The following is a 13251-nucleotide window of genomic DNA, read 5'->3' as shown; positions in this document are numbered from 1 at the left end:
TCTGACGTCGTCAGACCTCATTTGGCCTGAAGTGCTGTCTCAGAGAGTCTGTTTACTGTACATTTAGGACAAATAACCAAAAGCTATAAATTTAAAGCTTTTTATTGTTGTTCATTCGACTAATTTGGGCCAACTTCTTTTCCCTGCAGAGGTGTGCCCCAGCTTCTATACGACTCATGGATAATGAACAATTTAAATTTGGTAAGTTTTATTTGGAGTTCACATTTAAGCCCATCGCAGTTATCACCTCTTTATGTGTCTATATGACTTTCATTTAATCTACAAATTCTCAACATTAGCTTTTCCCATTACAAGTAGGACTTAATTTGGCTTGATTTTTATTTTTTGTTTTTCCAGGCCCCAATAAAACCTTTGGCTTTGATCAGAGAGCTTTGCAACATCAGCCACATGATGTGGTTTAATCATTTCTTTAGTTTCTCCCATTTTATTTTGTTTGGTGTTCCACCTAACCATGAACGGCACTTGTTCAGCAGTCAGTGATGTCACAACGGTCCATGCCACTGAATCGTTAAATTGATTATTATTTTTGCAACCGAATATCTGCGCGCGCGCACACACACACACACACACACACACAGTTTGAAGCACGATGAAAAATAAACCCGACCAGAATTAAGTCATTATTGCACTGAAGTTTTATGATGTTGTTTCTTCGGGTCCAGTGGAATGCATCTGGCATTCCCAGAGATCGCTGCAAAGTTCCCCAGTCTCGTGGGATCTCATTATGTTCCCTGTATTTCCACTTTTCACAGAGTAGGCACTTCCTAGCATTACACAGGGAAGACAAAGTGACCAGGATTTTTTTTCTTTTTCTTTTTTTTTGGGGGGGGGGGGGGGGGGGGGGGGAATAAAAACTAAAACTCATGGCACTATGATGCATTCATGGATTTAGTAACTTGTCCTTACTTTTTAATAATGATTACTGTGGAGAAAGTTTGTGTACTGTATAAAAGGGTTGGGGTTTTTTTTTTTTTAGTTTGAGACTACACAAACAATTTAGCTCTACTTGTATTAATATATAAAAAATAAGGATTTTGTATAAAGGAAAGATAATATAAACATATGAACATATTATTTTTGTTCATTGTATTAGCAATTTTTTTCTCTCTGGATTTTGAGTATTTAATTAACGAGTATGATGGCTGTGAGGGACCTTAAGACCTACAATCACAGTTTGGAATGGAAACAATTAGGACACTAAGTGATGAAGAGACTTGAGCATAGGGGGAAATAAATGAACTGTTAAGTCTCGGCGACATCACCCATGACTTCCCTGCTGTGATTGATAACCATCCCATTGGCCCCAGCCCCTCATTTTCCCTTGTCCACAGGCGCTTTTGTGCGTCCGATCAGGAATAAATCAAAAAGGGTGGCTGAGGAAGACGGATATCACTGTGTCAACCCCACTTCCCTTCGGAAACTCTCTGATTTATAGTCGCTGTCGCTCGCAGCCACTGGCCAGTTGTGAAGTTATTCAAATGTTACCATTTATTTCTTCTTCTTTTGTTTGCAATTCCAAATATATCAGAGTTGCTTTGCTCTCTCAGAACACTGGAGGATGCAAGCAGAAGCAGAGTTTGCCTAATTTGTGGGAAATTTTGTTTTATTTACCTTAGGGCTTCTTTTAGGTGAATTAACGGAACTGATTTTAATCTGATATTTAACAGGTCATGCCCTGAAGCCTCAAGTATCTTCAATTTTCACTTCCTTTTTGGACGGGTTGAAGAAATTTTACATCACCAAGGTAAAAAATAACCACGGGTGAACACTGTAAGGTTCTTGCTGCAGGTGTTTTACATGAAAAATGAGCCTACCTCTTTAATTCTCAGTTCAAAGGGTTTGACCCCAACCGCTTGTGTGTGGCCACCCTGCTGTTTGAGGGAGACCGCGAGAAGGTCCTGCAGCATGAAAAGCAGGTTTATGACATCGCTGCAAAATTTGGGTGAGTAGTGGCTGTCGAGTTTGGTATTTTTACATCTGTCTTCTATATCTCTATATTGTTGGATCATTTAAAGATCAGAAAGGTTAGAAATGTGCCATAATGTGAGGCTTTATACACAGTGGTGGCGCTGCTTTCAACCAGCCTTGGAGGAGCAGTGATAAGAATTGAAAAGCACAGTTACACACTTAAGATTTGTTCTTCGACTCAGTAGTTTGTCTCGATGTGGATTGATGGATCACCTCTGGATGTCCTCCTGTCAGGCTAGCTTTAATGTTAAAGTAGGTGTGAGGTGGGCAGAGATAGTAGGGCACAGCTCCCCTTAGGACAGCACAGGGCCACAAGACACAGCTGGGGAGTGTTTGGCTCTTGTGATTGATCATGAAACAGATCAATAAGGACTTTCTTGGAAATCTGTTACCAGCCAGCTAGAGAGGAAACCTCCTTCATCCAGAACCATTTATAAGCCCTCAAAAAAGAATATTCAGTTCATTTGCCATCTGTGTAATTGTTATGAAAATAATTACTTTTATTTATTGGTGAATTGTAATTGGTAAACAGCAAAGGTTTTTGGAAACCTAATATGAATGTATCTGTGTAGAAATCTGATATAAACATTTCTCATCTATATCTAACTCCAAATAATCCTGATGCACAGTTTCCTCAGACATTTTTGTCTGTTCCCATTATTTTGCACGGCCACATAAGACCTGGAAACACAAAACCTCGGTCCTAATTTACTCAGATCCAAAATCTTCCACGCACAACAAAAGAAAGAAAGAAAGCTTTAAAGTTCAAAGATGGATTTTTATTTAAACTGGACATTTAAAAAACTGCAGAAACATATGAATGGATAAAGATATCAACCTTTCATCTCAGGTAGACCACAAATGTGATATGTTTGGTCTGAAAACTGGCTGCAAGATTTGCATTGCACCATCATGGGTCATGACATAGCCAATGCATAAATTTGTTAGTCATTCATTAAAGTGGTTGTGGCAGTAACTCTTACGTTTGCAGATATTTCACATTTATGTGAAGCGTTTGTAAATCTATAGATCTTAAGTGTTCATACAGTTGCTACCAAAACTGACTCTGGATTTTTAATATTTTCTTTAGTTAAGAGAAACAATAAAAAAGTCCAGTGTTTCATTGTAATTAATATCTTGTGCAAGGCATTCCCTGTTTTGCCAAATGTTTGATCAGTATTTGATTGTACATTATATTCATTAAGTCTTATTTGACACCATTGTAGCATTTCATGTTTGCTTCTATTTTAGGATCTTGCTGAGGTTCAAACAATGGTTTTGTGATAGAAAGGGGTTAAGCCATACCAGCCAAAACCTGTCAGATGCAACATAGTCTTAATAATTGCATTATTTTCATTAAATGGCCATCACCCATCAGCTCAAGTGCCGGTGATGGATTGCTTAGGTGTGGTGAGGAACGTTTCCTGCAGTGATGGGAAACAGGAAGAAGGGTGAAAATCAATATAGTGATTTTCTAATGAGCTTGGCCTGATTAGTTTGGATGGTAGATGAAAATGTGATTACCCACCGCAGGTGATAGATGTGTGGCTGACCTATGGCGATGCAAGGAGCATAGCGCCATTGATCTGTACATTGTTGCACTGACAGCCTCCAAGACAGCGGTTGTGAGAGGGAGCAGCCGGAGCAACAAAGCTGAAGAAAAGATCTGTTAAATATTAACCCTGATGTCTCCTCGCAGGGGCCTGGCAGCTGGAGAGGACAATGGGCAGAGGGGCTACATGTTGACCTTTGTCATCGCTTACCTCCGGGTGGGTCACTTCTCTGGCTTTTTCCCTGCCTGAGCTGATGGGCAGGTGGGGCAGGCAGGGAGATTGCAATTTGACAGCGGAGAGGATAGCGAGCAGCAATGAAAGCAGCGGAATATGACCTCGGGAGGGCTTTGATTTGATCTGGTCGCAGTTGTTGTCAAGGCATTGAACAGCAGTAGAAGAGCACAGTAAATGCAGACAGAATGACAATAGAAAGTTGACTCAGGTCATCCCTGTTAGAAACCTTTCTGACAATCATCAACAAGCAGGGTGTTTAAATACACTTAAGCAGGTCATCAACAGCCTTCTGCTTTTTATTTATGTATTTTTTTTTTATCTCAGTTGTCAAAAGTCCTTCCTCAGTGGCTCCATATTGTAGATGTTTACACATTCGCCCAACAAGCAATAATCCCAATTTCAATCCCAGGAGGAGCCACAAACCCTTTTGGGGTTGCATCGGAAAGGGCATCCAGAATTTAAAGCCCTTTTCAATAAAGCAACAGCTTCTATTCAAAAATGCTTTTTTGCAATACAGGTCTGAAAAGGTCTCGTTGAGATGTCTACTACTACTAGTTATTTATGTAGTCATTCTTTATATTCTAGTTTTATGATAGTGGTTTGTTCTGTTGAATGTAAGCCAGTGGTAAAACATCACAAAAAAGCCCAAGATAATGTCTTTGTTTTATCGGTACAGAGAAGAGAAGCTGCTTTCATTTCTCTTTTTTTCCTTTAAAAAAGAAAGTTGTGCTTTGCCTTTAAAAAAATTAAAAAAATCTGTTGATCAAATGTCATCCAGCTCATAAAAATAAGAAGCTGTGGTTTCAAAATAAGATCACAAGCTTGGAGGATTTCTGCATATGCTTGATTTACAGGGTTACCACAGTTCTCATAAAATGTGCTGAATCACATTAACATATCAGCCTGCTTATATATGTGCATTTCATTCCAACCAGGACTTGGGAATGGACTACTATGTGATTGGCGAGTCCTTTGAAACCTCTGTGCCTTGGGACAGGTAAATACATTGATTCACTCGCCTCCTGCAGAGTCTGCCCTGAGTGTCCTAATCCTGTTTTCCCCTTCCTTTCGTTTATTTCTCCTTGCCTCTGTCTTTCACATTCACCTTCATGCCTGCCTTCTCCCCTCATTAAATGACCCTGCGTTGGTGGAGCTTTTCCTCCTCAGCATACAAACGTACCACTACTGATATACTCACACACCCACGCACACACATAGGAGGGGAGAGGTGTGTGAGTGTGCTCTGTATGTGTACCATGTACTATGAGACACAGGCTCATCTCACACCCATGTACTGTGATCTGCATTTTCTACATGTTTTCATTGTCCTGCTTTCTCACACAACAAACAGGAGCACATGCAGGCTCCTTGTTGTGTAACATGCCTGATGGGGAGAGACCAAGAGATCAGGCAGTGAGGCGAGCATATGTGCCTGGCTCATTACCCAGCCTCCTCCCCATCCTCCACACTCCACGCACGACTGCAGATGCTTAGGACTGGCGGCCATTTCCACACCAGTGGGAATCTCTCCCACAATGGTCTTCATGTTAGTCAGTCTGGTCTCTACCTCCTGCCTGGTCTCTTGCCTTTCTTTAATGTTTTTTTCCTGTCTTTCTTTTATTATTTATATTTTTGCAGTGCTTGGTTTTAAATACACATTGTTGTCATGTTTTAAACACACAAATATCAGCTCAAACTCCTATTAATTTTCTTTCTTGTCTTTTCTTTCTTTTTTTTTTAGGGTTTTGGACATTTGCAGAAATGTAAAAGCGCGCATTGTGCGAGAGTGTAAAGACAAAGGAGTTCAGTTTCCACCATTATCCACATGCAGGTAATATTTAAAAACAGTTTCCAAAAGACTGAGCCTGTACAAGCGCTCTGCCAGTCTCCTCACCATATTTTAATGTTTAACACTAGTGCAGAAACGACACCTACAGTATAGATTTCATATTGTTCTTCCCATGAAAAGACCACAACAATGCACTGTGTGTTCTAATTTGTCCAAAGCCTATTAAAAATATGACACTCTCAATCAGGTCACACATATGTAACGAGCTCAAGTAACTTATTAAACAAGCAGGGCAGTGTAGTTTTTAGCAAATGATACTCAAGGATTTAATGGTTTTCTTGTTGGATGCTATTTTAAACCGAGGAATAAGGTGTAGTTGTTTGTCACAGTTTGTAACAGTTTTTGAATTTTTTTTTAAATTTTACAAATATAAATGCTTCAGAAAAAAAAATAAACATCATGCTGTGATAAAATATCATCACATCAATCCTTTAAATGACATTTATGCACAAATAATCAAGAGCATTCCCCAAATTAAATATTTTGAAGAAGTTGGTCCAAATTAGAAACAAATGAAAAGCAAAAAAAAAATAGAATGACTATCAGTTGCTAACTTTTATTGTTTGACAGCAAATGGCATTCAATCCTAAAGATACATTTCAGTTATAACCTTGGAAGTACTGAGGTGCATACCAAGTGTGACCTCTGTTGAGTTTGCAAGAGCCACGGAGACAATGCGGTCGGACGTTGTGACAGACAGACGGCGAGCTGGTTGAGGAGCACCAGGCTGCTGCTCACAGATTGCGGACAGATTAGGCCTTAGCCTGATTATGCTACAGCCATTCATTTCCCGGCTGCAGTCTGTCACATGATTGATTTGTCCATTTAACCTCCAGAACAGTGAGTGTGCCAGGTGATGGGCCATGTCAAATGAACAAGGGCCCAGCACCCTGCTCCTCCAGAGGGAGCAAGGCCAGAGAGAGAACATGTAAACGGGAAAAGCAGCATTATATTCTCAACGCAAAGGTTGTTACACAATATGTTCGAAAACCTGAGCGTAAGCTGCATTTAGTGGTGTGGGGAAAACACAAATATTATGATGTCAGTTGAATCACCCTGCCTGCATCATACCTGAGGAGTAAATGTGGCTCAGATTCAGTAAAAGGATTTGATCGCCATTTATTATGTGATAATGTTGTGTTATTAAAGGCGACAGTGCTTCCACGCTGCCTCCGCTTTCTGCTAACCATGAATGGAATTGAGGTCAGAGGTTCGCTGGGGAAAACCAAACCTCCCAGTGCACTTTGTCTTCCGATTCCAATAGAAAAGAATCATTTATTGTATGTAAAAGGGAGCAACTTGTCAAAAAACTCCTCCTTCACATGCATGTAAATTGGATTTTCTGAGAGACGGTGGAAAGAGAAAGATTAAGGTTTTTTCCGCTCGTTTGAACGCGTTTCTTTTTCGTGCAGGGTGACTCAGACGTATGATGCCGGTGCCTGTGTCTACTTTTACTTTGCCTTCAACTACAGAGGACTCAGTGATCCAGTGCATGTGTATGAACAAGTGGAGGTAGATCCAGTTCTATTTTTCTGCACATTATGCCACAAACTGTTAAAATGTGATAACATGTTGAAATGCCAACACCCATCAGAACAGATATCAGAATATAACATTATATAATGTGTAAACTGAGTGTTGTTTTGTTTTTTTTCCCCTCTTCACAGCATGCAGCTAGAGAGGAGATCCTTGCCAATGGAGGGAGCTTGTCACATCACCATGGAGGTACCAAAAGCTGAGAATTTTGTGCTGAAAATGTAGAGCCTGTTTTCACAAACTGCAGAAAGCAAGTGCACATAAATCACCAAAAAAGCACAGTGATGTTATATTTGGACATTCTCTTATGTTTCATTTGGCCAGGGAAAAAAAAAAGTTTTGTACTGAATCGCGATGACAGCATGGCGAGCCTACCCGGCGTGCTCTTCCACGCTGGCAAGCTGGCAGCCAGTCGTGCTGTAAATGTGCATTTGGTCGTGGATCTTTCATCGCTTCCTTCACATTTCCAAAATCTGTTCCCGCAGCTCAGATGAATGACACTGACTCGGCTATTTGTTCATTTCAGCAGTGACCAAATGAAACGTGAGCAGGGGAGGGCGGCGAAACAACTCTCCTGGCCCCATCAGGGCTAACCGAAACGGCTGCCTTATCTATATTGCCATCCGCCTCGCTGTTTTCATACATCACTTGAGGCTATTCATCACACCTGTCAAAAACAGTATGTAGTGAATCAGCTGCGATATTAAATCACAATTTTTCCTGAAGGCGGGGACGGGTTCAAAATTAAAAGATTGCTAATAAAAAGGAGGCAGCGGGCCGGGGTAAATGATGCCGCCGTTATCGCCGGCTGTACACTGACCTCCAAACGGTGGCCCGGCCACCCCGAGCGGCACGGGGAGGTGACGCTGGGGAGAGGGGGGTGGGATATTGATGCAGCTACCGTGTGCAAGGCCCATTCTGTAATTGTGATTAATAACAGCGGGGCTCGCTATCTGGGTGCAGACAGGACGGTTTGTCTGCCCACAATCAGCGCTTGACAAATGGAGCTAGTTTCCCTGGGTTTTGTGTATCAAACAAAACAGATGTAGTCAAGGATGGTGAGGTGGGAGGCCAGTGGAGAAAATATACATTTTTGTGGCCCTGTATTTACAGCAGGTCAGCACGGTGCTGCGTGGGCAAACGAAAGGGAATCTCTGCATGCAGAGCGCTTCGACCCCTTTCACTACAGGACGTAATACTCACCTAACAGCACTGTGTGTCAGCTGCTGTCCAGGGGAAAAACATTTTTCATGAAAAAGGAGTCAGTTTTAAGAAAATGGCTTTAAAAAACCCCAAAACAAACATGTTAAATGTTTAAATATTGGCCAGTGCTTAAAGACAGAACACCAGGAGAAATGTCCTCTTTAACTAGGTCACCAGTGTCGCAGCAGTGAAGAGTTGTCGGAACATCCATCACCAGGAGAATCATCCATCTATCAACCCTGCACCGCAACTCCTCAACCAATACTCCAGCTTGGTCATATCACAGGAATGCATGGCCACTGCCTTACCCTGTCTGTCATGTCCTGACCCCCATTTGTTAGAGAAACCCCAGGAGAGTGAGAGCGGGGTGTGGAAGCGGATGAGCCTCAACCCAGCTTCTCTCTTCTTCTCCAAATGAAGGCCATTCGAGGGTGCCCAGCATCTTCACCTCACCTTGCAGCTTTATTTTTCTTTTCTTTTTTTTTTGCGGAGATTCTCTCTCACCTGCTCCCCACGCTGCACTTCCACTCAGGTCACTGCTCTCAGGAGATAAAAAGAATGACCTGATTTGGTGAAGTTCTCCGTTTGCTATTCGCCCTGAACTTCCCCGGGCTTTTCCACATGAGAGAAATGTCAGTTGTTTGATTTTTGAGAAGGAGGAGGGGCTTTTCTAAAATAGCTACCTGCACTTCTTTGCATGTCTCAGCTGCACACACCAAGCCTGGTGAGATTGATTGCAATAGCAAGCAAAAAAGAGAGAATATGACAAGATAGATGTGTAAATTATCACAGTGATGGAGGCAATGATGCAGTCCCAGCACCTTCTGTTTTCTCTCCTATTCCTGAGAGGAGGGTGGGATGGAGGTGGAACGAGGGGAAAGAAGTGGGGAGGAGGTGGTGGTGGTGGAGAACATGGTACTTTCTTAGTTATTGGGTAGCAGCTGATTGGTCCCCTTGTCACCATCTGGAGGTTTGTGTGGTATCAGAGTCCCCAGTGACCCCGCTGCCTGCCCTGTTTTGTCAGGAGACGGGCCTCACTAGCCTCATGGCTTATCCCCATCTGGGTTTCCTGGCCAAACTCTGATAACATAGCGTTGTAACATGTCAGGGTGGCCTCTTTTTCTCATCTTGCCCTGGGAGCACTGGGGGAGGGGGGTTAGAGGCTGCTTTGCTACTAGTGCGGAGAGAATCATGTGGATTGGGAAAGGAAGGCATGTGAAGACACGTTTTTGTTTTTTGGGGGTTTTTCCTTTCGTTTTTTTTTCTTTTGGCCTTTATAATCTTATCTAAACTGATTACACTGCTGGTTTCACATGTTTACACAGAGAGCAGCACCTGTTCTGAGCTGCTCTGTTCTCAAGTCTATCTTTTTTCGCGTGGGTGGGTTGTAGATATCGAGTATTTCTTTTAAAGTGACACGACGTCAAAAGTTAAAATTTACTTACTTTCTCTTTGCTGGACTGTTATTAAAAGACGACTTTTTCCAAGAATGAAACAGCTTTCCTTTCCCGGATTTTTAGTTATTAGTATCACACTCTGATAATGACTACTTGCTCTTTTTGAACTGATTTTGCAGGAATTAAGGATTTCAGTGTTTTACACTGAAAAATGTGAAAGTTGCCTGTCAGCTTCCCAAATCCCACATTATCCCCCCAAAAAGTTGCACTGATAGAAAACAGAGAGAAGGTGAAAGCTTCTCATGTATCATTTATTATTTAAGTACTTGGTTAGGCCATAAAAGGCAAAGTTAAACTTGAAATTAGATCAATTTTTGTGACTGTGCCGAAAAACATTTGTCATGAACCTAAATCTACATATTTGAGGTTTCTTGGGTCTACTGACCAGTTGAGTAAGTCAGTGTTGTTAGTCCCCAGTAGCACCACTCTTTTCCTCCTCTTATTGCCAAATACAAAAATATAAATGACTGCTTTAATTTGGTTACATTTGCTGTTAAATTCTTCTTTTTGAAAAGTTGCCGGCTCCACTCTGTGGGACCCTGTCAAGTCCAAATGCTTTGGAGAATGTTGAACTGGACAGCTGGTAAAGTAATGGGCACCCTCACTGGGCTTCATGCCGAAGGCAGTCTCACTCCTCAGGTTGGGGGGTTTGGACAACGACGATAAGAGGCCGCGAGGAGCGGCTGAAAGCCAAACTCCCGCTGACAGAGTGCCATTGTGTTGGTGCTCCACGGCTGGCTGTGGCACCCTAATGATGATCGGGCCAGTGTTGGGGCATAGAGTGACGTTCGGGACAACGGAGCACAACACCCTCGCGGGTCAGCTGGAGGAGTGCGGCCGTTGGCACAATGAGACAGAAAACGCTCCTGTGACTCTGAGGGGGCGGGGGGGGATTGGAGGGGAGTGGTGGCTCAAAAAGTGAGGGAGCCGGGGACGGCCCGCTCCAGCCGCCAGCCGGCCCCTCCTCTGGGAACACACAGAGCCTAATGAGTTTGATAGTCTGCTGAGCTCCATAAATCATGCCATGCAAAACATTTCTCCTCTCTGAATAAAAGCATTTATCACCCTCTGTTTATTCACTCACTCTCACAAGATTGATTGGCTCCCAGCAGCCTGCTGAGCAATCAGCCGTGCCGATTCCTCTATTTCTCCCCCTCAGTCGTCTTCCTTGGTTTTTTTTATTTATTTCTCTCCTCTGTCATTCAGTGGGGAAACTTCGGAAGGAGTGGATGAGAGAGACCATCTCCAGCGTCGGCATGGGGATGCTCAAGTCTGTCAAGGACTACGTGGACCCAAATAACATCTTCGGCAACAGAAACCTCCTCTAATTAAACACTTCTGTCCATCTTTAGCTAAGCTTTTTGTTTTGTTTTGTTTTCTGAAAGCATCTTGTGCATTTTTGATTAATAGATACTATATGTGATTTCAAAACGGACACAGATCTTTGTCTTCTCCATCAAAAGTGTCATTCGGTGCCATTTAACGATTCACCCAGGCTTTTTCTGGCTTTGACTTTGTATTGCACTTAATCTGCTGTAACAATCATTGTCGTCCATGTTGAAGCTCATTTTTACTCGTGTCACGGTCTCATCCTCCTAAGCCACAACTGTGATGCAACAAAAACCTTCATTTTCCATCACATTTTCTTTTGTTAAACTGCTAAAAATCCTTGCCAACATTAGCAGAAACAATTTGTCTACATGATCCTGTCTTGTGTGTGTGTGTGTGTGTGTGTGTGTGTGTGTGTGAGTGTATGCAATTGAGTGATTGGCATTTCTTTAGTGGTAACTTTCAGCTCAATGCGCTTTCTGAAGCTCTGTGCCTTTCTAAAGCTTTTGTCTGCCTACCCTTCTACTATACGTGTGTACATTGAAGTCCCTTTGCGAAGGTCATCAGTGTCTCCTGTTCATCTTTTCATGCCCTCCTGCCTTCTGTTGTACTGACCAATTGCCAAGAGACTTGTTTCTTGTGTATGCGTGTGTGTGTACCACTGGTGATGAACTTTTTCGAGTTAAATGGGACCTATTATGTTCATATCTAGCCCCACCTTTCTATTCTTGGACTCTGCTCAAGTAGCTTGGCACGATTCACAGGTCACAATAATCGTTATTTATCTTCTGCTGGACCTTTGCGTAGCCACTTCAGTTCATCTCAGCTAGCTCTCTTCTAATTGGCTGCCAGTCACAAACAGTAGTGTTCAGCAGCAGGTGGGTGGGGTTGATGTTATGGCAACATTAACTACAATAATAAAACCATAATAGAAAATGATGAAAAAACATAATGGGTCCCCTCGAGTCTTTGTTCTGCACAACCAAAATTTCCCCACCCTTAGATGAACAGTATGAGGATAAAGACGGATGATTCCCAGTGTGTTTAGCGTTTGCACTGAAGGCATTAACCTTGCATGGTTTGTTGAGAGAGTGGGGGGAGGGGGAAAAAGCCATTTCCATTATGACCACGTTTGCGGTGTAGGGCCTCTGGATTCTGGTGCTCACATTGTACCAAAGACTCAACTCATCAGATCATGTGAGCATACTGTACATGTGTTTAATGTTATGGCAACTTACTGCAAAGTTAAACTGTATTTTTTAATTAGCATATGCAAAGATAACCATCTGAAGAGCTCTAAAATGTAAATATGTGTGACTGTTACACCTGCTAAAACTTTGTATTAAAACACAAGTCCATGTTTCAAACACTTTTTTTTCTTCCTGCCATGTAGTTGTATCATTTGTGTTCACCCCAAAATTCTTCAGCTCGTCAAACAGTTGAATAGTGTATTGTATGAAAGGTTTTTTGGATCGGATCCTGTAATGTACTACATTTTGATACTGGACTTTTTGCTCTCATGTTGAAGTAAGGTCTACCTTTCCATTGTTAACTATGTGTCATGTTTTCCAGGATCCCTGTGTGCTTTAAGGTCAAAAGAAATCCCCCAAAAGTAAAAAGATTTGTTCAGGACCCCACCCCCAAACTCTTATCTGACCTTCTACCCTCTTGTGTCAAAAATATGCAAGAGCTTGTTTTTGAATGTTATGGCTGTACCCTTTTTGGTCAATTTTTCCACTTCTCTTAACAACATAGTAACTTCTAAGTATGTTTTGTCAATGCTGTTTGTGCAATAAATTAAAGTAAAACTTCCCAGTTGTGAATTCTTTATTATTTTCTTTGGCTTTTTGTATGCACTCCACATTGTTGCAAGAGCAGAAAACTTTTTCCTCATACATCATCTTAAATTTAGCCCTTCAGTTGTAGTCTTTATTTATACTGTCAGGCTGTTAGGAAGGTCAACGAGAGCCTGAGAGCAGCTTTTTTTTGTTTGCTCAGCCTGTACCTGCACCATGCGGAGCTCAAGGTAAAACAGCAGAGCTTAACAGAGCCTGTCTTTTGCTTCCTGACAGGCTTTTATTTTTTATTATTTTTTTCTACG

At 42.0% G+C, this 13251-nt stretch overlaps 1 protein-coding gene across 1 annotated transcript in view; it reads left to right on the top strand.

Annotated features, from left to right (window-relative positions):
- agps (alkylglycerone phosphate synthase) overlaps window positions 1-12961 on the top strand; it is a 29041-nt gene extending 16080 nt beyond the window's left edge. Inside the window, exons 12-20 of the mRNA XM_006788443.3 lie at window positions 150-201; window positions 1689-1765; window positions 1851-1963; window positions 3689-3758; window positions 4712-4773; window positions 5518-5607; window positions 7038-7137; window positions 7293-7350; window positions 11028-12961. Of these exons, the coding sequence (XP_006788506.2) occupies window positions 150-201; window positions 1689-1765; window positions 1851-1963; window positions 3689-3758; window positions 4712-4773; window positions 5518-5607; window positions 7038-7137; window positions 7293-7350; window positions 11028-11149 (744 nt within the window). The 3' untranslated portion in view covers window positions 11150-12961. The remainder of the gene's footprint in view (window positions 1-149; window positions 202-1688; window positions 1766-1850; window positions 1964-3688; window positions 3759-4711; window positions 4774-5517; window positions 5608-7037; window positions 7138-7292; window positions 7351-11027) is intronic.
- The last annotated feature ends 290 nt before the right edge of the window (window positions 12962-13251 follow it).

This window comes from Neolamprologus brichardi, chromosome 16 (assembly GCF_056152115.1).
Source record: "Neolamprologus brichardi isolate AB-2024 chromosome 16, ASM5615211v1, whole genome shotgun sequence".
In the NCBI taxonomy this organism is placed as follows: Eukaryota; Metazoa; Chordata; class Actinopteri; order Cichliformes; family Cichlidae; genus Neolamprologus; species Neolamprologus brichardi.
The sequence above is the reverse complement of the archived record's forward strand: the minus strand, read 5'-3'. Positions and strand labels throughout refer to the sequence as shown.